Source organism: Camelus dromedarius, chromosome 12 (genome assembly GCF_036321535.1).
Source record: "Camelus dromedarius isolate mCamDro1 chromosome 12, mCamDro1.pat, whole genome shotgun sequence".
NCBI lineage: Eukaryota > Metazoa > Chordata > Mammalia > Artiodactyla > Camelidae > Camelus > Camelus dromedarius.
Window position 1 is genome coordinate 35,938,305 of NC_087447.1, and position 24,613 is coordinate 35,962,917.

Below are 24,613 nucleotides of genomic sequence, written 5' to 3' on the forward strand. Positions count from 1 at the left end.
CAGACAAATAACAGCCTTTGCAACTCTGGAAGCAGTCAAGGCAGAAGACTGCAGAGATACGCTTATCTGAGCTGTGGCGGTAGAGTTGAAATCTGTGGGCTTCGGTTTTTTATCTGTCTCAAGTTACCAGCTTATCCATCAATTACAGCAATCTGATGGTTAGGGAACACAAGGTTAGGTTGGGTTGAGAGAATGAAATGAAACTACAAAGATCAGAGAACAGGTTCACAGGGGACTGGGGATTATAGACCATCAGGCTCTCTATTCAGTTTTGCGTCTCAGCAGAGGACAGAAGAAAATTTCATCGGAGTTCTTTCCACCCATCTTTTTGTCCACCCTGGTTTTCCAGGCAAGAAGGCATTTATCAAAGCTATGGGCTGAGTAATCACAGTGAAGCAAATGTGGCATAGTCGTTAAGAAAGCTTTGGAATCAGACAGATCTATTTTCTCTGCTAATTGATGGCTGTGTGACTTTGGGCAAGTTACTTAGCCTCTCTGAGCCTCACTTTCCTTGTCTATAAAGTGAGGCCAATTAAAATCAACCTTCATATGGTTGTTCTGGGCTTTAAAATAGATAATACTATTACAGTGCTTATCCCAGTGCTTATCACAGTCCTGATAAAAGTTAGATAAATGTTAGCAGGTTTTAGTATTTTTAAAGTGAGACCTGTATGAAAATAGAAGATTGTTTTCCCCTAAGTGTGCATGTCAGAAGTACACATTTCATTGGCAGGAGACTGCTTCTGGAAGGTTGAGAGGTGGCCTGGGACAGGAGAAAGTGGCAAAGTTGGCACCAAAAATTTGGGTCACCTCACTCAGTATTTTTTGAAAAATTTTTTACTATAATCTGCAATGTGAAATGCATTTTGCATCACAGTCCACTACATTTATGAATTAATAGATCAGAGAAAAATATTCACACACGAAAAATATTCACACTCAAAAAATATACATCTTGACCACATGCAGTGCACACTGGTATTTTCTATTCTTTCTTTTCTTTTCTTTTCTTTTTTTAAGTGCAGTTGCAATTTACTTATTTCAGACCCAATTGTTGGGTCCCAAGCCACAGTTTGAAAACGCAGTATAATGTGATTATGACCTTGGGAAGGGCACTTTCCCTCTCTGAGCTTCAGTTTTCCCAACTATAAATCAATCTTGATGCCTCACCAGCCTCACCACGGCTCCGAGTTGAGCCAGGAGCACTGACAAAGCCCTTGCTGTTTGGACCATGCCCATTCAGGTGCTGTGGGAGGGACAGCCCTCAGGAAGCCAGCTGGGGACACTGGGGATGGTGGGCAGGGTGGAGATTGGGGGGGTTGCTTCTCCCCAAAGGCCAGTGTGGTGGAGAGAAAGGCAATGGAGTAAGAAGTAACCCGTGTTGTTTTTTCCCATTTGTGCCCCAGCAGCCTTCCTGACAGCGAGACGGGAGAGGACCCCAGGTACAGCCTTGGAACTGGGTTGGAAGTGGGCCCCAGTAAAGGGGGGCATCCGGGCAGGGGGCAGGGGGCAGGGGTCGGGGCATGGAAAGGAGTACTGAGCATGGATTCCAGGGTGTATAGCCCCTTGCTGAGACCTTATAACAAGTAAGGCATGCGTTCTCAATGAGAGCAAAATCTGATTCTTCGGAAGAGAAAAAACTTAGACATTATAACGCTTTGTGGCCCTCCAAAGGCCATAGTAATAAACAGATATACAGTAGATCTGTGGCATTAAAATTTCATGGTGGACAGAGTCGGAAAGTAGATCAGTGGTTGCTACAGGTGGTGGGAAGGGAGGAAGGGACTGGCTGCTAATGGATACGGGGTTTCTTTTGAGGGAGATGAAAATGTCCTGGAATTAGATAGTAGTGATGGTTGCACAACCTTGTGAATATAACTTTTAAAAACACTGAACTGGAAAAGAAATGTGGCGAGGAGAGGAAAACTAGAAAAAACAAATGTCTAAAATGGCCTTAGTGGGTGATCATGAAAGAAAAGTTGAGAAAGATAGTTATAAGGAGAGGAGGTGGGTATCCCCCAGGCCAGACAGAAAATTCAGTCCTGTTGCTGTGTTCTGTGTGCTTTATGTTCTGGTTGTCTAAAACATCCAAGTGAAATAGAGTAATGATGCTGAGGCCCTCAAAACCCTCCCTAATCCCACCTCTCCCACGAACATCTGAAACACACTGAAGGTGGTGGGAAGTCAGGACTGGGAAGGTTGCCTCAACCCTGTAAATACGTTTAAGCTTCTGGCCTTCACTCCCCAGCACCACACAGGTTTCACTTGCCCATATTTTCCCTGCCCTTTCTTCCACCTTGTTGCCAAGTGCCAGGGTGTGATGACAAGCCCAGCCTCTCTAGCCATGGTGACCATAGTTCTGGAGCCAAAAATCAGACCTCCTGGTATGTGACAAGTATGAATTCGTGGATGACATCACAACAACAGGACAGAATATTTGGCACTGGAGCAGCTGGGGTCAGTCCAGGCCCCGTGGACACTGCAGCTGACTGTACCTCCCAGCAGATCCCCCGGGCTTCTGCCAGGGCCACATGGGGCTGCAGATCACGCCTGGAGCCCTTCTGGGCTCTCTAGGTACCACTCCCAGTACCATAGGCTGAAGGTTCCAACCCCAAAACTACAGGCAGCTGCGGCCGCCTGCCCAGCCTGGCCTGGCTGTGGTCAGCACGCCCCCGGCCCCCACTGGTTGTGCACTGTGTCAGCTTGAGACCTCCGCCAGTGCATCTTATTGCTGATGCAGAGGCTGGCTCTGAGGAGCCACGTTTTGGGCCTCATACTCCTCTGACTTGGGAAGCCGCCCCACCATGAGGCTACACCAGTGGTGCCTGCCCTCCCCCCACCTTCTCCCTTGTAACATAACTGGGTCCCCAGAGGCCCTCCTCACATATCACCCCCAACATGTATTCAGGAAGTGGAGGCTCCCCCAAGATGACATGCAGCAGTTGTGGCTGCAGACTTGGTCACAGGGACTGTAAAGGCACTCACACTGGATTTGAGGGAAGCTCAAAATGTCTGTAGAGAACTCAGTCTACTAATACGAACCTGAAGGTGCGTCTTTCCTCCCCTGCTGCAGCCCAGAGCGGGAGATGGCGGCCGACACGGACATCAGGTACTGGGTCCTGGGAGCACCACCCTCCAGGGCACCCACTCAGAAGGGGTTTCAGGCTGAGGGAGCCACGGAGCTTTGGAAGGCAGCCCCCAGGTCCAGACCAGCTGCAGAGGAGGCCAGGGAGGGCTCTGCGCTTCAGGGGGTGGCTTGGAGGCCGCCACTGCTTCCATGCAGCACGCTGCTCCTCCCTTCACAGCAGATTGTCTTTATCTGATAGTCATTTTTTCCTTTTCTTTCCGGTTTTTTGTTTTTGTTTTTTTTTTTTCAGTCTTTAAAAACCACATCACACTACATGTGGTTTCTTTGGAATCATTTTTTTCTTTTTTTAAGAGCTCCTTTTGGAGAGTTACCTGCTAACATAGAAGTTGAGTGGTTTGAGGGCTATGCTAAGAAGGAGGAAATCAGGGTCCCAGTGTTTACTTAGTTTGGTCAGGCTCTGGGTAGAGACTTAGGAAGGGGAACAGACAGCAGGGGTGGGGCAGGGAGGGTGCCCAGCAGAGAAGGGTGCTGAGCAGGGAGAGGAGGAGGTCCCATATCCCCCAGTCAGCTAAGACTCAGCAGCCAAGCCTGTCTCAGGCCCTGTCTCAGGCTCTCAGGGAAGGAGAGGCTACCAGGGGTCACACGAAGCAGATATCTGCCAACTACACCTCATCATCTCAGCGCTGCCCCCACCCCTTTGTCCCAGTTTAAGCCATCAGCTTGACATCCGCCTCTGACAATGAGCTCCTGAGAATGCTTCCCCTACTCCTGTTCTGCTTTTTCCAGGAAGAGAGGTCCTGTGGCCTATGCATCTCAGAAACCGTGGCTGCTAAATGCCACGGTGGAGGAGAACATCATCTTTGAGGGTCCATTCAACAAACAAAGGTAAAAGCCTCTTGGAGGGAGGCAGGTCGAGGGAGGGGAGAAATTGGTCTTGGGCAGCATTAGCTGCCCACCCCAACCCCCAAGCCTAGCCAACTGCCTGCCCCTCCATCCACCTCCCACACCCAGTCCTCCTGCTCTCCAGCCGTCGTATCTGGATCCCAGCCTGTTCCATATGGTCCATCCTGAAATGGTCCAGATGTGCCTGGGCATCAGGGCAGTCCAACTCCTGTGGTTGAGAGGGCAAGGAGCCGGGTTTGGGGGTTGGTGTGCAGGAGCCCTGCTGCTTTCTCTTGAGGCTGGCAGGAAGGCTCCCCAGCTTTGCACGAGTCTCCATTCTTGTGATTTCCTACCCCCAGCTCCGTAGCAGGTGCACAAAGCACTTTCCAGTGATAATGACCATTAAGCTAACCCAGAACATGCCAAGTTCTTGGTGAGGTGCCTTGGTTGATACTGAAGATGGAGCTCTTTCCAGATGCTCTTTGTGTGCATGGTTTCCTCTCATGCTCACATCAATCCCAGGAAGCAGGTGCTGTCATTATCCCCATTTCACAGGTGAGGAAATCAAGGCTCACAAAGGTTAGGTAACTTGCCCAAGGCCAGTAGGCGACAGAAATTGGTTTCAAATCCAAGGCTACCTAATACACAAGTGCACATCACCAAGACACTCTGATGCCTCCATGCACCCTGGCTGGCACCTGCCCATGCTGAGAGCTGACCAGGGAAGTAGAGGAGGAGCAGGCTGGGCAAATATTTGACCAGCCATCATCATTATTGCCTAAACCAACCAGCAGTGATTTTTGCTGGCAGTGCCCCAAGCATGGGCTCTGGCTGTTGCTTTTCCCACCTCACAGGAGCCCTGGGCCCTCTCTTGTCACTTATGTGATATGTTTGCTCCCATCCAATTTCATCCTTCAAATATTTAACTTGCTCTAAGATGGTGTGAGGTGCTGCCCTCAGCTCTTTTGAAGCGCATGTGGTGTTTGCTTGCACCCATCAGGAGGCCCATTAAAACCATTTCGCATCCTGGGCACAGCTGCCCAGAGGGTAATGACCCTCTGCAAATGCTCAGGCCCACCTCTGGCCAGGCTGATCAGCTATGTCCCCGCCCTGCCCCACTGCAGGTACAAGATGGTCATCGAAGCCTGTTCCCTTCAGCCAGACATCGACATCCTGCCCCATGGAGACCAAACCCAGATTGGGGAACGGGTTAGTAGCAGCCTCCAGGGTGTTTTCTCAAAGCTGAGGCCCTGCTTCTCACCCATCACCATTACCACACCCTGAGATCCTTCTCAGGGAGAGCAGGTAACTGAGAAATGAGAGGAGGGAAGGCTAAAGAGCTGCCCACAGTGGGATTAAAATGATCTCCTTGAGTCCTGGGCTGAGGACTGTCCTTGACCAGTTTTCAGTCTTGGTTGGTGCAGAGGTCAGCTTAGCACTTTCCCAGGCTAGAGATGACTTGACATCCCCATTCATGCCCCGAGAATGCACTGAGAGTTCCCCCTGCACTGTGCTGGGCTCAGGGTTGTTCTTCCTGTTCCCTCTCCAGGTGGGGCCCCTCCTCCATCAGCTTAGACAAATTTAGGATTCTCCTAGGGCTGTCTTCCTTGTGTATGATTTGTGTCCCCCGTTTGTCTGTCCTGGTTTTCACTGCTCAGATAGCACCTCCAATGATGACTTTTCAAAGACTTAGGGATTGAATGGATCCAGTAAACATGTCCAAGTTCCTCCTCTCTGCAAGGGGAGGAGGGGGCAAAGAGGTGGATGGAGCCAGGCCTCCCTCCCAAAGAGCTGGCAGTTGAGTAGGGGCCAAGACAGTCTGTCCTGAGGGGCTATGAAGCCATGACCTTTCCTCCCTTTGGCGACAGGGCATCAATCTGTCTGGTGGTCAGCGCCAGCGAATCAGTGTGGCCCGAGCCCTCTACCAGCACACCAACGTCGTTTTCTTGGTGAGTGCACCAGCCAGTACCTCCCTTAGGGTCTTGTCTCTGGCTGCCTCCCTGGCTTGTTGCTTACACAGACAGACAGACAAACACACACACACACACACACACACACACACACACACACACACACACACCATCATCCAACAACCTCCCTTTCCAGGAGCAAACCTCTCCCCTGGAGGTATTACCTACTCATCTTACTGAAGGAGAAACAGAGGCAAGGATGGTGCAAATAACTGCTTTGGACTTCACACTGAGTTCTGCAGTAGTTACAGGCTGCCTCCCTGTAGGACAGCCCCAATCTAACAACACTGATTTAGCCCAACTGTAAGAATGGCAAATACATGGAATGTGTGCTGCCACTTCTGATCTCATGCCCAGAGCAGATATTGCTAATTGATCACAGCATTCTTTCCCCTGGAAACTTAACTTGGCCTCAGAATCCTTCTCAACACAGTACTCCAGGTAACCACTAGCCATCAAATCAAACATGAGATAAAACTTATTAGCTATCCCTGCCCTACTTCATGCCAGGTTCTGGGTGAGGTGCCTTGGTTGATACTGAAGAATTCTAAAACCCAGCCTTTGGCTTCAAAGGTTTAGAGTCTGATTAGCGAGACAGAGCTCACCCACACTCAAGAGCCACAGCCCAGTTAAAAGCCAAACTGTGTGACACAGACTATGAGGGTCCTTGTCCAGGAAGATAACTGAGGGCTAGAGTAATCAGGGAGGACTTCCTGGAGGAGGGGCTTGAAGAGTGAGTCAGTTAGACAGAAGGAAAGAGGGAGGCCATTTGGACAGAGACTTAGAAGAAGGAACCTCGGGTCTTTGATCCTAGCTTTATTCTCCACCTGCCCCAAACCAACACACATAAACACTCCCTGTCAACACACTGCATAAAGTTCATAGTCTTTGTTACCATCTGACATGTGCACAGCACTTTGCAAAGTACTAGCTCATTCATGACCCCATGTGAGCTTTAAACAACCTTTTTAGAGAGACGTAAAGTGGATATCTTAGTTTATCTCAGCAAACCTTTAAGCTCCTACTCTGTACCAGACACAGGGGTTCTCAGTTTTTGGAGGCCTCACAGTCAGAGGTGGACAAATGACTCTCAGAACTGACTCTGTGCAGGGTATCACTGGAACAGAGAGGAAGGAGGCTAGACATGGATGTCAGGAAAGGACACAGGAAGCACTAGTGCTTAGGTGAAGCGCTGAAGGATGAGTGATAGTTCACAAGACAGACAAAAGGCAGATCAGCACTCCAGGCAGAGGGAACAGCTTGGGCAAAGGCTTGAAATAGCAAGTTCCCTGGAAACTGGGAGCTTGGACAAGATGGATGAGAAGTGAGGCTGGAAAGGAAGATGGAGCAGGTTGTAAAGGGCCTGGATTAGAGTGCTAAGGAATTCAGATTTCATAGACTATGGGGAGGTTCAAGAGTCAGGAAGTACTTGTGATTAGATCTGTTTGAGAGTGATAACTGATAGTCCCATTTTGAGACGAGGCAACTGAGGCCCAGAGAGGTTAGGTGCGTAGTCGAAGCCTGCATGGCTAACTGGTGTCAGTCCCTTAATCGGAACTGGTCTAACTCTGGTGGTTTTTACACTCACTGTTACCCTCTCTTCCCACACTTGTCCCTACCTTCTCCCTTCTACCTAGGATGACCCTTTCTCAGCTCTGGATGTGCATCTGAGTGACCACCTGATGCAGGCCGGGATCCTTGAGCTGCTCCGAGATGATAAAAGGACAGTGGTCCTAGTGACCCACAAGCTACAGTACCTGCCACATGCAGACTGGGTGAGGGGCCACAAGGGGGTCGAGCTGTGGAGGGCTGCGGTGGGAGAGGCAGTCAGACACCTTCAAAGGAGTCAATCAGTTGTCTCAGTAGCACTTGTTAAGGGCCACAAAGCAGAAGAGATCAGCACTGGACGGTTTCATGCAGGCTGGGTGGATCGGGGAGAGCTGCATAGCCCAAGGGTTTGCTATCACCTAGACCTGCAGACGTTCCCTATCCTGACCTGGGGCCCCTGTGGGTGCACACAGGCTGGCACCAAACAGTCTCAGAAAGAAGCAGACACTTAGTTCCTGCCTCTGTTTCCTGCCCAGTTTGATGACTCATCCCCCGGCCTTGGGGACTGCCCATTTGGATGGGAGAGTCACCTTCCTGCCCACTGGTGAGTCAGATTCAGGTCAGGATCAAATGGAAAATATGGAAACAAACAACAGCACTAGTAATAGAAACTTCAGTAGTATCAGTAGAACGCAATTCTGTGAAACCCCACGTGAACAAACTTCCCTACTCTTCAACGTGTAAATAATAGTTACTTTTCAACTAAACGGGAAGCATTTAATTTTAAAGATGGAAATCACGTGACTTTTGAAATCTGGGTCTTGCCTGACTCATAAATTTGCCTCTGAAGATTGAGGCCCTCCCTGAGTTTCAGGCCTGTGCTAAACGGCCCTGCTAATTCCTCCCAAATAAATCTTCCTTCTACATGTGGTAAGATCCCCTCTCCTCCATGAAAAAGAAAAAAAATTTCAGATTAAAAAAAAATCTATTAAAGCAGGTGCAGGTTTGTGCCTGAGTTTCTGTGGTGACTCTGGCAAGACAATTCAGGACAATCCTTAGTCCAAAGAAGGCAGACACAAGGGTGCCTTGTTCCTTGAGGTATCAGTGAACAAGGACTCCTGAGCATCCAGCCCTAAACCCCAGCATGGGGTGGGGGAGAGTGAGAGGAACAGGGGTGGGTTTCCGAATTAGTGGCAAGTCTAAGTGAGTATGAAACACTGACTGTTTCAAATAAAATAAGTTTCATTGATATCAAAGAGGTGCTGCCACATACACATAGACCAGCAGGTGCTTTGCCAAACACTGGTGGAACCTATCAGACCTGCCATGAGGAGGAGCTACGGGTAATGTGCTATTGGCCCATTAAGTGTATGAAAACAGCTGCCACTGCTGGAGGCCTTGGGGATTAGCAGACAGCTTGACCAGGATGCACTCATTTGTTCTGCAAGCCCTCCCATCAACCACGGGTCAACCACTGAGAATTACTCCCCAGGGGTACCAGACTTTAAATCCTGGAGTGTGCTGGTGAGGGTAGTTTATCACTACCAGCTCACTTCAGGGGGCCAGCTGGAGGCCATTTGTGGTAGGGGAGGGATGTGTGCACTGTGTACATCCATCTCAGACCCCTCGATCAAGTGGGCATTTGACCTCCACTCCCCTCCTAAGGCAGCCCCCCGCCGGGTTTGCTTCTGCCTTTACAGATCATTGCTATGAAGGATGGCACCATCCAGAGAGAGGGCACACTCAAGGACTTCCAGAGGTCTGAGTGCCAGCTCTTTGAGCACTGGAAGACCCTCATGAACAGACAGGACCAAGAGCTGGAGAAGGTGGGTATATCCTGGGGGCCAGGTGGCCACCCCCTGAGGGGACATTTCTGCTCAAACCTGAACTCATAAAGGCCTTCCTGGCTTCATTGGCCCCAAGAAGCCCCCCTACAAAGGACAGATGTGGTAGCTGGGCCTGAACTTGCTCCTGCCAGAGGAGAGCCAGTACCTGTGCTGGCTACTCAAGGCAGAGTCAGGTGGATGCCTTCCCCATATCCTGAGATGGTCAAATACCATTTAGTTACAGAGTTCAGATAATCAACTCAAATTGGCTAAGCAAAGAAGAAAGGGAGAGTTAAGGGTTTATTGGCCCATAAAGCCAGAAAGTCCAGTGATGCCATAGCTTTAGGTGGCGCTGGATCCAAGTAGTCAAACAATGTCATCAGGAATCTGTTTCTCCCCATCCCTTGACTCTGCTCCCCTCACATTGGCTTCATTCTCATGGGAGCTGTGAGGACCATTGGCAATCTCAGACTTCCATTCTCCCGGATCAATAACTCTGCCAGAAAGAGAGTGCCTCTTTCACAATAGTTTAGCAAAAGTCCCAGGGCTAACTCTTATTGGTCCAATTTGGTCACGTGCCCACCTCTGAACAAATCATTGTGGTCAGGGATGTGGACTGTGACGACTGACCCATCCTGGGAGCCAGCCCACCTGAATCACAGAGACTAAGAATAACGGAGAGGTAGTCTTCACAGGGATACTGGGGTCTAGTAGCTGATGAGGAGGAAGGAGTAAATTCTGGCAGGCAAACGTGTCCATCTGGACCATCCCCCAGGCAGGGGCAACCTGGAAACTGACACAGGTCATCACCAAGGATGGTTGCCTCCTACCCTCCTTTTCCCCACTGCTCGCCCCAAGGGCATTGGCCAGGCCCCATCTGTCTTTCAGGAGACTGTCATGGAGAGAAAAACCACAGACCCACCCCAGGGCCTGCCCCGGGCCATGTCCTCGAGAGATGGCCTCCTACAGGATGAGGAAGAGGAGGAAGGTACGGACAGTGGGACCGGGAGTGAAACCATGGCCTGAGGTCTGATCAACCATGAGGAGACTAAGGTTTGGGGCTCTGGGAGTGGTGAGATAGGGTGAGAAGGGATGAGATCCCTTCCCCTCTATGTGCCTCAGTCTTCCCATCTGTAAGTGGGGATGACACAGCTTCTGATTTCCCCTTGGAGGGATGTTCAATGTGAAGCCACAGGGGCGTTTTGTGTCCTACAGAGGAGGCGGCCGAGAGTGAGGAGGAGGATAACCTGTCGTCGGTGCTACACCAGCGCGCCAAGATCCCGTGGCGGGCCTGCGCCAAGTACCTGTCCTCCGCCGGCATCCTGCTCCTCTCGCTGCTGGTCTTCTCCCAGCTTCTCAAGCACATGGTCTTGGTGGCCATCGACTACTGGCTGGCCAAGTGGACCGACAGCGCCCTCACCCTGAGCCCCACGGCCAGGAACTGCTCCCTCAGCCAGGTGTGGCCAACAGCCCCAGGGAAGGGGCAGGAGAGGCAGGGAGGGAGAGGGCTGAGCATAGACCACCCCCGACCCGGGACCCCTCCTCCTTCTCTGCCTGGCCCAGGAGTGCTCCCTCGACCAGACTGTCTACGCCATGGTGTTCACGGTGCTCTGCAGCCTGGGCATCGTGCTGTGCCTCGTCACGTCCATCACAGTAGAGTGGACGGGGCTGAAGGTGGCCAAGAGGTTGCACCGCAGCCTGCTGAACCAGATCATCCTGGCTCCCATGAGGTACCCTCCCTGCCGGCTGTGGGCAAGTCACTGTTCTCTGGGCCTCAGGTCTCCCACCTATAAAATGGGAAAATACAATCTCTGTCACAGGCTGCTGAGGGTGACTCAAGGAGACGATGTGGGTAAAAGTACCCTCCTCGGTGCAGAAAGCAGAAGGAAATGGGCATTTACTCAGCCAGACACAGTGCTAGGAATTTTATATGGTTAGCTCGTATAATTGTCACAACAGCCCTTCAAAGTGAGTGTCTGCAGGGGAAATGTTAGTTTCCCCTCTCTAGGCAGGTACCACCCACCCTTCAACTCTCGCCTCCCTCAGCCATTCTGTGGGTTCTCACCCCAGGGACATGGGTAACTGTTCTAATCTTCTATCAAGAGATGGGTAGATCTCCCAAAGGCCGCTTGGTGTGAAAGAAGTTTACAGCTGTCACTGCCCAATTAGCTGGCCAACTCAGTTTACAAACACAGCAGTCAGACAGGTTATCTGTCCCCTCATCAAGGCCAGACCTCACCATCTGACTGCACTCCTTACTTTTCAGCCTCATGAGCACTCTGTGGCCCACCAACACGGTCCCCACATTTATTCACCCTCTCTGTGTCCCAGATCTGTAGTTCTGAAATTCTCAGGTTGGGGTTGGGCAGATTCTGGGTCACTGCCAGAGTGCTGACAGCCAGAGTGGCTTTGCAGGGTCAGCCAGCCGACAGGCTGCCCCAGGGCCCTGTTCCCCCTGTTCCCCCCAGGGCCCTGTTCCCGACAGGCTGCCCCAGGGCCCTGTTCCCCCTGTTCCTACTTTTCAGCCTCATGAGCGCTCTGTGGCCCACCAACACGGCCCCCACATTTATTCACCCTCTCTGTGTCCCAGATCTGTAGTTCTGAAATTCTCAGGTTGGGGTTGGGCAGGTTCTGGGTTACTGCCAGAGTGCTGACAGGCAGAGTGGCTTTGCAGGGTCAGCCAGCCGACAGGCTGCCCCAGGGCCCTGTTCCCTTTGCAGGGTCAGCCAGCCGACAGGCTGCCCCAGGGCCCTGTTCCCCCGGAAGGGTTGTCCTTCCAGAGAGAACTCTATGTCCCCGGGAGGACAGCTGCTGAGTGAGTCAGGCCAAGAGAGCAGCTGAGAATGGTGGCAGTGTCACACGTGGGCTTGAGGGTCAGAGAGGTTGGGGAGGCCTGGCACCCCTTTCATCAGCCGCAGGAATGCTCAGGGACACAGGCCAGATGTCTACAGACCTGCCAAGACTACTGCCCCTGGAAAGCCAGACCTGGGGATGACTCCAGAGACACTGAAATAAAAGAAATAACTATCTTCTTTCAATAAACAGGAAGGAAATAATAAACGAATGAGTAACTGTTCCTCTGATTGCCTCCTAGGTTTTTTGAGACCACACCCCTTGGAAGCATCCTGAACAGGTTTTCATCTGATTGTAACACCATCGACCAGGTACACAGGGCTGCGATTTATTTCCCCAGTTCAGAGAGAGAGGAAGATTCCCCAGATCAGGTGAGGGGGTCAGAGCCTTAGGATAGGATCCCAGTAGCCTCTGATCTGATTACAATGCTGCTTCAGGGCCTGTGGCCTCCCCTGGGAAACCCTCATCATAAGGCTGAAAGAAACCACATCCCTTTAGCTTCTATCCAGACCCACCCAGGCTCACAGTAAGGCTCCAGCATATTCTTAACCAAGGTGACTGATTTTGTGGAGAATATTCCTGTTGATTCAGCCTGTGTTCTTGATTTGCCATCATCCTAGATGATGAAAAACGAAAGACCTAATTCCAAATCTCAGGAAGCCTACAGTGTAGCTTCAGGGATAAGACATGCCCCTGTAGTAAAGGAATAGAGCAAAACATGGCGGCAGGTAACACACTGAAGATAATCAAATACCCGAACTCACCTTTTTCTCACCGTCCCTTCTCTCAGCACATCCCATCCACACTGGAGTGTCTGAGCCGCTCCACCCTGCTCTGCTTCTCAGCTCTGGCCGTCATCTCCTACGTCACACCTGTGTTCCTCGTGGCCCTCTTGCCCCTGGCTGTGGTGTGCTACTTCATCCAGAAGTACTTCCGGGTGGCATCCAGGTGATGGCAGCACTTGTCTGGGGGTGAGGGTTGGGAGATGCTTTAATATAGGCACTTCTGTACTCTTATTAGAATCATCAAGGTAGAATGTTCCCCCCCAAAAGGAAAATAGAAATATTCATATTCCACTATCCCAACATAACCATTTGTCAGCACACACGCACACCGCAGTTAATATCTGGACTCTTTCCTTGGGTGACACACTCAGGAATGGAACTGCTAGATCAGGGTCTATACACGCATCTGTGCCCTTCTTTCATTTTGCCAAAATACTTCCCAGGAGGGTTTTATGATTCCAGTGACCAGGCTGACCGCTGATGCATAAAGTCAGAGGGCACCTGATGTGAGGGATCTTATGGCAACCAGACCTCCCAGCCCACATGGGTCCAGAGCGTGTCTGGAAGCCTTGACTTGAGAGAGTCTCTCACAGCCGTTCTCATTGATCACATTCACCCTTGTGAGCCTTGGAGCCACACATGACTGTTTCCTACTCAAAATTTTCTAAGAATGTTCTCTAGGAAATTCTTTCTGGGAGTAATTCTGTTAAGCTCATAGATTCAAATTTTTGTAGGGACAATTTTAAAGAACCTGTAGGCCAGTGTTCCTCAAACTGCCAATTACAACTTATCAGTGGATCATGAAATCAATATCATAGATCACAACCAGTACTTTTTTAGTGAAATGGAATAGAAAATATTAGACTGTATTCACATAGTAACAGTGGGCTTTGCTTCATGAAGCCCTTTTTTGGGTTGTGTATGGGTGTGTGGGTGCATGTGATAGAAAATGTATTTCTTACTAGGGGTTCTGGTCAGAAAGATTAAGCAGTCTCCCAAGTGTGCAAAGTTGGTTAGAAATGAGTGAAAATGCTGATTGGCAGTAATAATAATGATTAAATTTAGAGACATTTTGGCCACAATTACCTTGCCCACAAGGATCAAGATTTGTCTAAATGGCTTTTTGCCTGGATGATCCAAAATCCCCTGATACACATGAGGAACATAGTGCATTGATACTCACAAAATCACAGTCGCTTTTTAAACACTGTACAAGCTGTTCTACAAAGTTCATTTCTTCTGCCAGAGAAACTGCCCTGTTCCCCTGGCACCCACTCTGGCCCTAGAGATGGTTTGTCCAGGAAAAGCTGCTTCCTGCATCCCAATCTGGCCTCCCGGGCACTACCACGCTTGTCACAGGGCAGCTGTGGGGAGCAGGAGCAATTCTGTTGCCATGGAAACCATTGGCCTTTCCCTCTCCAGGAGCTCTTTAGATGCTAGCCTGTGACGTGCCACAGCCTGACATGGTTATTATGGAGGGGACTGAAAGCTTGGAGTTTGGTCTTCCTGTGTCTTTGACTAGTTGCCTTGAGGTTCAGGTTGCTAACCTGTGAAAAGGGAACTGGCCCTGCCTGCCAAGCCTTGCTGCAGAGCGAGGCTGTGCAGCAAAGCAAATGGACGGATGCAGACATGAGGTGGATGATGCTCGGGATAACAGTAACCATTCCAGCATGCTCTGTTTGGGCATCTACATAAATCATCTCATCCAGGCCTCAGGGTACCCTTGTCTTCCTTCTTTACAGGTGAGAAACTGAGGCCTAGAGAGGTGAAGCCATTTGTCCACACAGCAGCAGGAGGGTGGAGCTCAGATTCAGACCCAGGCTGAGCCCTGAGCTGCCCTCTTAACCATTCCACTCTGCTCCCCTCGCACAGGGACCTGCAGCAGCTGGACGACACCACCCAGCTCCCATTGCTCTCGCACTTTGCTGAAACTGTGGAAGGCCTGACTACCATCCGGGCCTTCAGGTACCAGACTCTCTGGGGGGCGTGGAGCCAGGCTCACAGGTCATGAGATTCTCAGGGTTCCACTTAGGAAGGCCCAGGATACCATCTCCCAATCCCTCCTCAGGCCCCAAGGTCGGTCCACCCAAGGGGTCAAGCCCAGTGGGCTCCAGCTGTGTGATTCAGAAAGGAGACTCTCAGCCTAGAGCCAAGCCCAGAGCCTCTGTGAACTAAGGCAGAAAAGAGGCAAGGCGAAGACAATTCCTCACATATCAGTGGCAGAAAGACCCTTACATGGGCCAGCCCTGAGGCTGTCTTTCATTGTGAGCCAAACACTATGCTGAGTACTTTACATACAGATCTCATTCATTCTGCACTGCACTCTGAGGTGGAAAGCTTGATTATTCCCATTTCTCAGAAAAGGAAATCAAGGTTCTGTGTAAGGTCCCACAAAGCCCAGACTTGAACCTGCTCATTCATTTGACAAACACTTACTGAGTGTTCACCAAGCCCCATGTCAGGCACTAAAAAGACAAAGAAAATCAGATAAGCCCCTGCCCTAGAGGCATTTACAGTCCGGGCTTTGAGCAAGCCCGAACAAACGCATGTGACAAGTACTCTGAAAGAAAGGGGGACACAGGCTATGGGAGCTTAGAAGGGAGGCAGTCATGGAAGGCTTCATAGAGGAGGTGTCATCAACGCTAGGACTCAAAGGGTAGGTGAGAGTTCACCAGGCTAGAGGAATTCCCCCAAAACTTTAGTGCCACCGCCATCGTCTTGCCACTCTGCGTTGTGATGTTGGGCTTGACAGGAGCATCAGAGGCTGTCTTGGGAGTGGAGGGGGCTGTTGCTCCCCACCTCAGTCTCTGATGTATTGGGGCATCTCTCCTTCAGACAGACAGCCCAGAGACCCCTGACCCAGATACTGGGGCTCTAGCCTCTAAGCCTCACCCAGAGAGTGATTCTCAGTTATTTTTAGGATGGCACAGCTGCGCAGAGCGTGACAGCAACCATGAAACACCAGCCCTGTGTCCAGGAGTGACCGTAGGGCTCAGGGACCAGCTGAGGGGGGTCCGAAGAGGCTTGCATCTCTTCCCTCCAACCCCCAAGGTCCAGCCGCAGCCCTGGGAGAGGTGCCCAGGCCCCTGGTGCAACAACACCGCAGCCCCTGTTCACTCCCTGGGGCATCTAGGGCTGGTGGGAGGTCCTCTTTGGGGTCTTGTCTGAGTAAAGCAAAGCGAAGCAGAGCTCTGCCATGTCTCTGCTCCCTGGACATCCCATGCTGCTATGCAATCCTGTGCTGTCTTCCCCATAGAAGCTCCCTGGATCCTGGCATGACTCCAGGGTTTCCTCCCAGCTTAATTCTCTTCTCAAGCCTGAACTTCCCTAGGTCCTTCAACTTCCAGGCCCCTCAACACCCCCATGCCTAGCCTCTACTGTAAGTTTTGGTGATGCTCCTCTTAGAATTGGTGCCCCAGAGGCCTTCGGGCTGGGCCTGGGGCAGAGAGATTGTGACTTTCCTAGAGTGGGCCAGATCCCCTCAGTGGGTATCTGAGTGGATGCCAGCCTCCTGCAACTAGCCTCAGACCAAGCCTGCGGTCAGCCAGAGCAACTGCTGCCCGGGAAGCCTCCCACACCCAGCACTGACACAGTGGATGATTTTTAAATTTGAATGAAGGCCTTTTAAAATCATCCTGGATATGTTGAATTCATTGGCTTTTGCCCAGCAGCTGGCCCTGTTGAGAACTAACTAGCAATTATTGGTTGCACACTTCCCACGTGCCAGGCACTGTGCTCAGTGATGAATGCAAATTTTTTTAAATTGAAGTAAAGTCAGTTAAAATGTGTCAATTTCTAGTGTATAGCATAATGTCCTGATTAAACACACACACACACACACACACACACACACACACACACACACACACACACACACACACATATTCGTTTTCATACTCTTAAATGAAGATTCTTGTGTTTAATCCTCACCAGAGCCTCATGACATGGGTAGGAGAAGCCACGTTCTACAATGAGGCTGAGTACCAACCCGAGGTCACACAGACAGTAAAAGCTGGTGCTAGGCTAGGAATCCAGCCCTGTCTCCCCTTCTCTTTTTATCTGGAGGCCCTGCTTTTTCCCCAAAAAGGTTTCAAGAGTACCTGACACTAAGTAGTTGTTTCAGTCCATGTAGGAACTATTACTAATCCCATTTTACTGATGAGAAAACTGAGTCTTGGTCCTGATAATACTCAGACTCCAGCTTGCATCTTTGTGGCCCCAAAGCTGGGCCTCTTTCCACATTCCTCACACTGCCACACACCCATCACAGAAGCACCCATTTCACACACACCCTCCTGCTCACCCTCCCCTCAGGCCAGTCACACACCCCTCAGACTCTTCCGTCATTCACACATGCACTCTCACATACACACTTTCAACACCCACTTATTCAATCAAACCCTCAGACATATGGCTTCACACTCCCCTCAGACACATCACCCCCACACACACATCCAGCCCGTGGCTGGGCAGTCACACCCTCTCACACCTCAGAGATTCACTTTGCTCCCCTCAGACATGTGGTTCAGACACAGGCCCTCCACCCAGAAATAATCAAAGCAGAACAAACACTTTCCAGGAGTGAAAAACAAATGCCCAACAAGACCCATCTTGAGTCCCTCTGAGTCCACCTCAGTTGTTTCCCTAAGACCATGCTGAGATGGCTTTCATTCATTCTTCCATTCATCATTAAACCAGTATACCTGCCCTTTCCTCTTGGCCTGGCCTAAGCCAGCCAGTTCTAAGGGGGTGGCCAAAGAGAGTGATACCAGGAGCCCAAGCAGTTCAGAGAAAAGAGGCAGATTTATACAAAGAAACACAAGGGAGAATGTGTGAAGGGCACAAGGCACAAGGGCAAGAAAGCCTCCAGAGTTCCTTGTGCAGAGAGATCCCTTCTACCTTAGAGGGACGGTTCTATTCATTCACTCAACAAATAGTTATTGACAGCGCCAGGTGCTTGGGGTGCATTGGTGAACAAAACAGACATGGTCTCCATCCTCATGAAGTTAACAGTCTAGTGAGGGAAGTGGACAATAAAGTTAGAGAAATTAATACATGAGCAGAGATTATGAAACAGACTGGAGATGGAGAACAACAGACCAGGAAAAGCCACTCTGAGGACGTGCCATTTAAGGTAAAACCTGAAGGTTGAGAGGCGTTAGCCTTGGAAAGAGCAGAGGAGAAAGCCTTCCAGGCAGAGGGAATAGCACGTACAAAGGCCCTGGGGCAGGGAGAAGAAAGTTGGTATTGTCACAATACTGAATAAAGGCAAGTAAAGTAATAATTAAATTACATTCTTGTAATTTCTGTGGCTGCCACACAGTGAACGAGGGAATTTGTGGCATGGAAGGAGTCTGGTGGGGTTGGCAGGATCTGGCTCACACAGGCTCCTGGCAAGCAGGTGGTTCTTTATCCTAAAAGCCATTCACAGTCTTAGCAGGGAGAGATACGATGTAATTTATGATTTAGAAAGATTCTGCTGGCTACTGGGTGGAGAGTGGTCTGTAGGGAGGTAGCAGTTGGACCTATAAGGAAGCCGATGCAATCGTCCAGGTGAGTTTGCTTGGGCAGGAAGCTGGAGAGAGGCAGGCAGAGGCAAGAACTATCTTGCAGGTAGAAATAAGAGAAATTTCTGAGGGACTGGATGTGAATCCAGATGATTCCTGGGTTTCCTGCCTCAGCAACCGGTGAGTAGAGGCACCCTTTATTGTAACGGGGGAGCCCTGCAGAGAAGAACAGTTCTTGGGGTGAAAACAAGAGTTTGAAGGAAAAAAAAAGTTTGAAGGAGATGGCCCTCTTGACAGGATTGAAAAAGTAGAAAGGAGCTGAGAAGGCATTCCAGGGAGGAATGGCAGGTATAAAGTGGCAGAGGTGGTATGTCTGGGGGCTGCTGATGTCTAGGTGCCCCCACCCCCTTGCAGGTAAGGAGAGTCTGGGGGGTTCTGTGGACCAAAATTATCCCCCCTCACCTTCCTCAACCTCCCTGCAGGTACGAGGCCCGGTTCCAGCAGAAGCTCCTTGAATACACTGACTCCAACAACATCGCCTCCCTCTTCCTCACGGCTGCCAACAGGTGGCTAGAAGTCCGCATGGCAAGTGCCCCCACCCCTACCCCGGGCCCCAGGACAGGGGCTTCTGACAGGGCTGTGGAGCCGGAGCAAGTGTCAGCCAGGGACCAGAGGATGGGAAGAGAGGATGGATACCAGCCTGTGTGTGCACATGGGGTGGGCGCCGAGCCCTCCTGCTTCTCCCAACCCTGGTGGTCCTCCCTGTGTCTGACCTGAGCTTCCTTTTCTCAGTATTACTGCCTGGGGGCTTGTGAGTCTGAGATATGTGCTAGTGGGTCATATGACATGTGTGGGATGACTGGTGAGGCATGCGTGTTGGGGCTGGGGGCTGGGAGTGGGAGGGGGTAGAAGCTGTGGGTACACTTTATCTCCTAGGGCCTCAGCCTTTACAGGCCTTCTGTGTGTCTGACGATGTGTACGTGTGTTTTGGAGCTGGAGTTGAGTCTCAACTGAGCTGCTCTCTGCCCTGAAGGGAGTGAGGTGGGTGGGGGACACTGTGGCTTCAACCCCTGAGGGCCTAGGCCAGCTCCTCTCCCTCTGCAGGAGTACATTGGTGCGTGTGTGGTCCTCATCGCAGCTGTGACCTCCATCTCCAACTCCCTGCACAGGGAGCTCTCCGCCGGCCTGGTGGGCCTGGGCCTCACCTACGCCCTAATGGTGAGTGGCAGCAGGAGGGCCAGGGCAAGGGTCAGAAGGAATGCCAGGGCACCTTCCCGACGGAGACACCCCCAGGCCTTACCCCAGGGACCAGGCGGGCAGGAGGGCTTACTGTAGGTCCCTGCCCCTCCACCCGGGGCCTGGGCTACAGAAGGGTGGTGCGTGCGTGCGTGAAGAGCCGCATTCATCGTAACCCCTAAACCGCTGAACAGCCAGCAGTGGGCGCAGAAGGCATCCTCAGCTGTAAGAAGGGCCATCCCGGTGGCCAGGGATAGGACTGAGTGATCACTGACTTTGGCTGGCTACTCCCCACAGGTCTCCAACTACCTCAATTGGATGGTGAGGAACCTGGCAGACATGGAGATCCAGCTGGGGGCCGTAAAACGCATCCATGGGCTCCTGAAAACTGAGGCGGAGCGCTACGAGGGGCTGCTGGGTAAGGGGCCCAGGGTGGGGGTGTTTGGGTTGAGGGGGACACGAGGGGCCCGGGGGTAGGGTGGCACCCCTGGATACCAGCTGTGGCCCACGCCTGGCAGCTGACCCCCAGCCTGGCCCCTAGCACCGTCGCTGATCCCAAAGAACTGGCCAGACCAAGGGAAAATCCAGATCCAGAACCTGAGTGTGCGCTACGACAGCTCCCTGAAGCCAGTGCTAAAGCATGTCAATGCCCTCATCTCCCCCGGACAGAAGGTAAAGGGGTGGGGAGGGCATAGGGCTCGACAGCCTCACAGTCACCTCGTGGCCCTCTGGCCCTCCAGGCCTTGTGCCCATTCAGACGCCCCAGTCTCCCAGCCCAGGGCCCCTCACAATAAGAGGCTTAGCCCTCCTCTCCCTCCCTCCTTCCCTCTCCCCTTCTCCTCCTGCTGCCTTCACTCACCCACCAAGGAGACAGACACCCTAGACTCCCCTGGCTTAGAGGAGCTTGGTCAGGCCTTCCCTGCAAATGGTTGGAGGCTCTGCCAGGACACTGGCCCCTGAGCTTCAGAGCAGGGGCCTCGGGGAAGAGGGTGAGGCTGCCTTGTCCTGGGGAGGGAGCCCCTATCTGGCACTCCCATCTGACTGTGATTCCCTCCTCACTGCCCCTCTGCTCTGACACTGCCCCTCTCCCCACTCTCCCTCTCTGTCTCTCACTTTGCCATTGTCTGTGGCTGGCTGTCTCACTATCTCTGACCTTTAGATGTACCTCTGTCCCTTCCTCTGGCTCCTCCCATCTGTCCCTGCTTCTCTTATCCTTCTACATCAGCATCTCTGTTTCTGTATCGGTCCCTTATTGTCATTTCTGTTGGTACCCATGGGCCAGGAAGCAGTGGGGTCAGAGATGACTCCAGTTGAAGGTGGGACACACAGATACATCCCTGTACACCACACCCAGCCACCCCCATGCCCTCTTGCCGCACCCAAGCAATAGACACCAGTACCTCAGCTCCCCTACAGATGTGTGCCAGGCACAGCCACGCCCACACCCAGCCAGGCAAGTAGGAGCCCCATCTGGACTCACTACCAGAAACAAGCCCAAACCGCAGGTCCAGCCCTAGCTAAAGAGAAGCTGCTCAGAAAGCCAGGCCAACAAGAGCTGCTGGGACCTCCCATGCCTATACAGCCCAGAGCCAGCATTAGAGGCTCCTGGCCACCCCAGGTCCCCACAGCATGCCTGCCCCTCTCTTTCCAGATTGGGATCTGTGGCCGCACAGGCAGTGGGAAGTCCTCCTTCTCTCTCGCCTTCTTCCGCATGGTAGACATGTTCGAAGGTGAGTTGTAGGATAGGTACCCCTCATGTACCCATGCCTGGGTATGATCAGACGTCTCAGGAAACCCAGCAATCACTGCCTTCACCTGCATCATCATGAGGACCCAAGTCCCGGGCGGACCCTGTCCCCAGCACCACCATCTCCCCGCTCCTTGGTGCCCCACCTGTGACACTGTCCATACGCAGGGCGCATCATCATTGATGGCATCGACATCGCCAAACTGCCGCTGCACACCCTGCGCTCGCGCCTCTCCATCATCCTGCAGGACCCCGTCCTCTTCAGTGGCACCATCCGGTGAGCCCCAGCACCCCGCGAGGCCCACCCCAGCCCGGCTCCTCCGGATCTGGGGCACAGAGAGGATGGGGTGGGCGAGGTCAGGAGCCTCCCTGGGCAAGCAGCCCTGCTCCAGCTCTGGCAGTAAGAACGGGTGCTGCTGCTTCAGAGCTTCCTCTCATGCCTTTCTCTTTCCCATGGGGCCTAAGCAGACGCTGGTAAGCTTCCCCCAACCCTCAGGCCTGGGAAGCTTCCCTCCACCCATGCCAGCACCTTGCTGCCCCCTTCCGGCCAGGACCCCAAGTCAGTCATTTCCCACTCACTGCTCCCTTCACCAGCCTCGGCCTCTGGTCGTCTCTTCCTGCTCCCCTCCCTAAAGGGGCTTTCTGTGTCACCCTCCAGATTTAACCTGGACCCAGAGAAGAAGTGCTCGGACAGCACGCTGTGGGAGGCCCTGGAGATAGCCCAGCTGAAGCTGGTGGTGAAGGCGCTGCCCGGAGGCCTCGGTAACTACTCCTGGCTGAACACTGTTCGGGCACTAAAGGGCGCCTGTGAGGGCCAGGGAGGGAAAACTCACACCTGTGTCTTGGCTTTGCCCAGAGTTTAGAGTCTAGGATCCAGTAGGACCTCAGGGACCATTAAGTTCTACTTTTCACCATACAGGAGCTCAGAGAAGTCAAGTGACTTGTCCCAGATCACACAACTCATCAGTTCAGGATCTGGCCTCTCCTGCAGGGCACAGCGGGGACAGTAAGGGTCAACGTGAGATAGAGCTTGCAAGTCCCAGATACCATGATGATATATTCAGCCCTGCCCTCCCCATCCACCTGCCTGCTCAGTTCTGCCCTGAGGAAGGAGAGGACTGAAGGGGAAATCACAAGCCCGGGTCACTCATCAAGGCCACTGGGAAGACTTTGCCCCCACCCTGGCAGTCAGCAGAGCTTTGTAGTATCTGCTGTAGCCGCCGGGGTGGTGGGGGCCGGCCAAGCCTTGGCTTCAGAAAATCACCCCCTCAAGGCCCACACACATCCAGAACGTAGACACTCCATTCTCATGCTCCTCCTAGAACTGCCTGGGGCCACAGCGGCGCATAACTCCAGGGGGCGCTCTTTTCTTTGTAACTCCTGCACACGGCCCCTGTTGTATAAGGTGCAGCAACCTTGTGCACACCTGCACCCACGGCACACACCTACATATTTGCCCCAGTACACACATTTCCTGACACCCACAAGCCACTCCATCCACTAAACTCACGACACAGGATTAATTCAGGCCTGCTCTGCCTCCCTGGGGCTGTTTACAGATGCCATCATCACGGAAGGAGGGGAGAACTTCAGCCAGGGCCAGAGGCAGCTGTTCTGCCTGGCCCGGGCCTTTGTGAGGAAGACCAGCATCTTCATTATGGACGAAGCCACGGCTTCCATCGACATGGCCACGGTCAGTACTGGGCATACCCGTAGGGTGGGGGTTTTGGAGAGGGTTTTCAGGGGCTGTTAGGATGAAGTTTGCACAAAGCGGTCCTGAAACTCAAGTCACCTTTAACATCAAGGGTCATTTGGAGTGAAAATAAGGTGAAAGGCTGGGGGACCCTCAATCCAGCTAGTCTTAGGGCATGTTCGTAACAAATATATACACAATGGACCCACACACTTCACAACCATTCCCACAACACAGCATACCCAGACACACAACACACACATTTGCACACAGCTGAACTCCCAAGAGGCTGAGCCAAGCCCCTGAACGCTGGGAACCTGGTCGGTCCTGTGGGGACTAGGGCCAGAGGGAGGTGGTAGGGCTAGGGTTGGGATCAGATGAGAGCTGGGCCACAAACCTGGGCCCCACATCCCCAAAGCCAGACCAAACCCCATCCTCTGGGCAGATGAGCCAACAGCTACTGCTCCCACCTGGCAGGAAAACATCCTCCAGAAGGTGGTGATGACGGCCTTCGCAGACCGCACTGTGGTCACCATCGCGGTAAGGGGCCCACTGGTTGGGTGCGGGGGGACACCCAGAGAGAGGGCTGGCCTCCTGGGGCTGTCATCAGTGGGCAGCCTCTTGGCTCACCTACACCTGATAATTAAGAGAAAGCCCTGGGGCAGTGCAGGGCAAGGAGTCTGGTGGGCTTGCTGGGAGCCTACATTGCAGGATTTGGGGTGTAGGAGGGTTTGCACCTGCACGTCCCTCAGACCTCTCCTCTTTCTCCGCTTTCCAAGGTCCACCCGGTCCCAAAGGCCCTATGGACTAGGCTAGAGTTACTTCTCCATAGGAAATGGGAGATGGGGGGTGTTGGAGGATCTCCTCATCTTGAAGCCTGGAGGTGGGGGCAGAGCTGAGACGTGGTGAGGGAGAGAGTGGCATTAGCAGAGGGAAGGCTGGAGGCACAGCCACCGGGGAAAAGGCAGCCACCACAGATAAGGCGTTCTGGCCACAGGCTGCAGGAGGGATGCCCTCAGCTGCCCCCGCCCTTCCCCCACCACCCTGACAGCCCCTCCCTGCCCTGCCCAGCACCGTGTGCACACCATCCTGAGTGCAGACCTGGTGATTGTCCTCAAGCGCGGTGCCATCCTTGAGTTCGACAAGCCAGAGAAGCTGCTCAGCCGGAAAGATAGCATCTTCGCCTCTTTTGTCCATGCAGACAAGTGACCTGCCCGCCCAAGTGCCCCACCCTGCCCCACCTCCCACCTGGACTTTCTAACTGTAAATCACTTGTAAATAAAGAGATTGATTATTTCCTACCGGAGGCCATGGGTCTGGGGGGCAGGGACGTGGGCAGACAGTGGGTCCTGTGGAAGCAGCAGACCCCAGGAAGCTGTGTGAGTGTGGGCAAAAGTGTGTCTCCTCATCTTGAAACGAGGGCTGTCTAAGTCTGCAGGGTTGTATTAGTCTCCCGCAACAAAATACCGCAGACTGGG

The 24,613-nt window shown here is 52.5% G+C and overlaps 1 protein-coding gene across 3 annotated transcripts in view; it reads left to right on the plus strand.

Moving 5' to 3' along the window:
* ABCC8 (ATP binding cassette subfamily C member 8) overlaps positions 1–24,381 on the plus strand; it is a 73,766-nt gene extending 49,385 nt beyond the window's left edge. For 2 of the 3 annotated variants that reach the window (XM_031459936.2, XM_031459939.2), the window contains exons 17-39: positions 1,407–1,442; positions 3,074–3,109; positions 3,875–3,973; positions 5,095–5,179; positions 5,839–5,919; positions 7,578–7,715; positions 9,189–9,314; positions 10,203–10,302; positions 10,530–10,771; positions 10,878–11,044; positions 12,409–12,478; positions 12,958–13,115; positions 14,825–14,917; positions 18,942–19,044; positions 19,564–19,677; positions 19,993–20,113; positions 20,237–20,367; positions 21,347–21,425; positions 21,611–21,719; positions 22,101–22,204; positions 23,002–23,135; positions 23,613–23,675; positions 24,207–24,381. In XM_031459936.2, coding sequence (XP_031315796.1) covers positions 1,407–1,442; positions 3,074–3,109; positions 3,875–3,973; positions 5,095–5,179; positions 5,839–5,919; positions 7,578–7,715; positions 9,189–9,314; positions 10,203–10,302; positions 10,530–10,771; positions 10,878–11,044; positions 12,409–12,478; positions 12,958–13,115; positions 14,825–14,917; positions 18,942–19,044; positions 19,564–19,677; positions 19,993–20,113; positions 20,237–20,367; positions 21,347–21,425; positions 21,611–21,719; positions 22,101–22,204; positions 23,002–23,135; positions 23,613–23,675; positions 24,207–24,344 — 2,527 coding nt within the window. In that variant the 3' untranslated portion in view covers positions 24,345–24,381. The remainder of the gene's footprint in view (positions 1–1,406; positions 1,443–3,073; positions 3,110–3,874; positions 3,974–5,094; positions 5,180–5,838; positions 5,920–7,577; positions 7,716–9,188; positions 9,315–10,202; positions 10,303–10,529; positions 10,772–10,877; positions 11,045–12,408; positions 12,479–12,957; positions 13,116–14,824; positions 14,918–18,941; positions 19,045–19,563; positions 19,678–19,992; positions 20,114–20,236; positions 20,368–21,346; positions 21,426–21,610; positions 21,720–22,100; positions 22,205–23,001; positions 23,136–23,612; positions 23,676–24,206) is intronic. The other variant, XM_064492537.1, reaches the window with a different exon arrangement.
* The last annotated feature ends 232 nt before the right edge of the window (positions 24,382–24,613 follow it).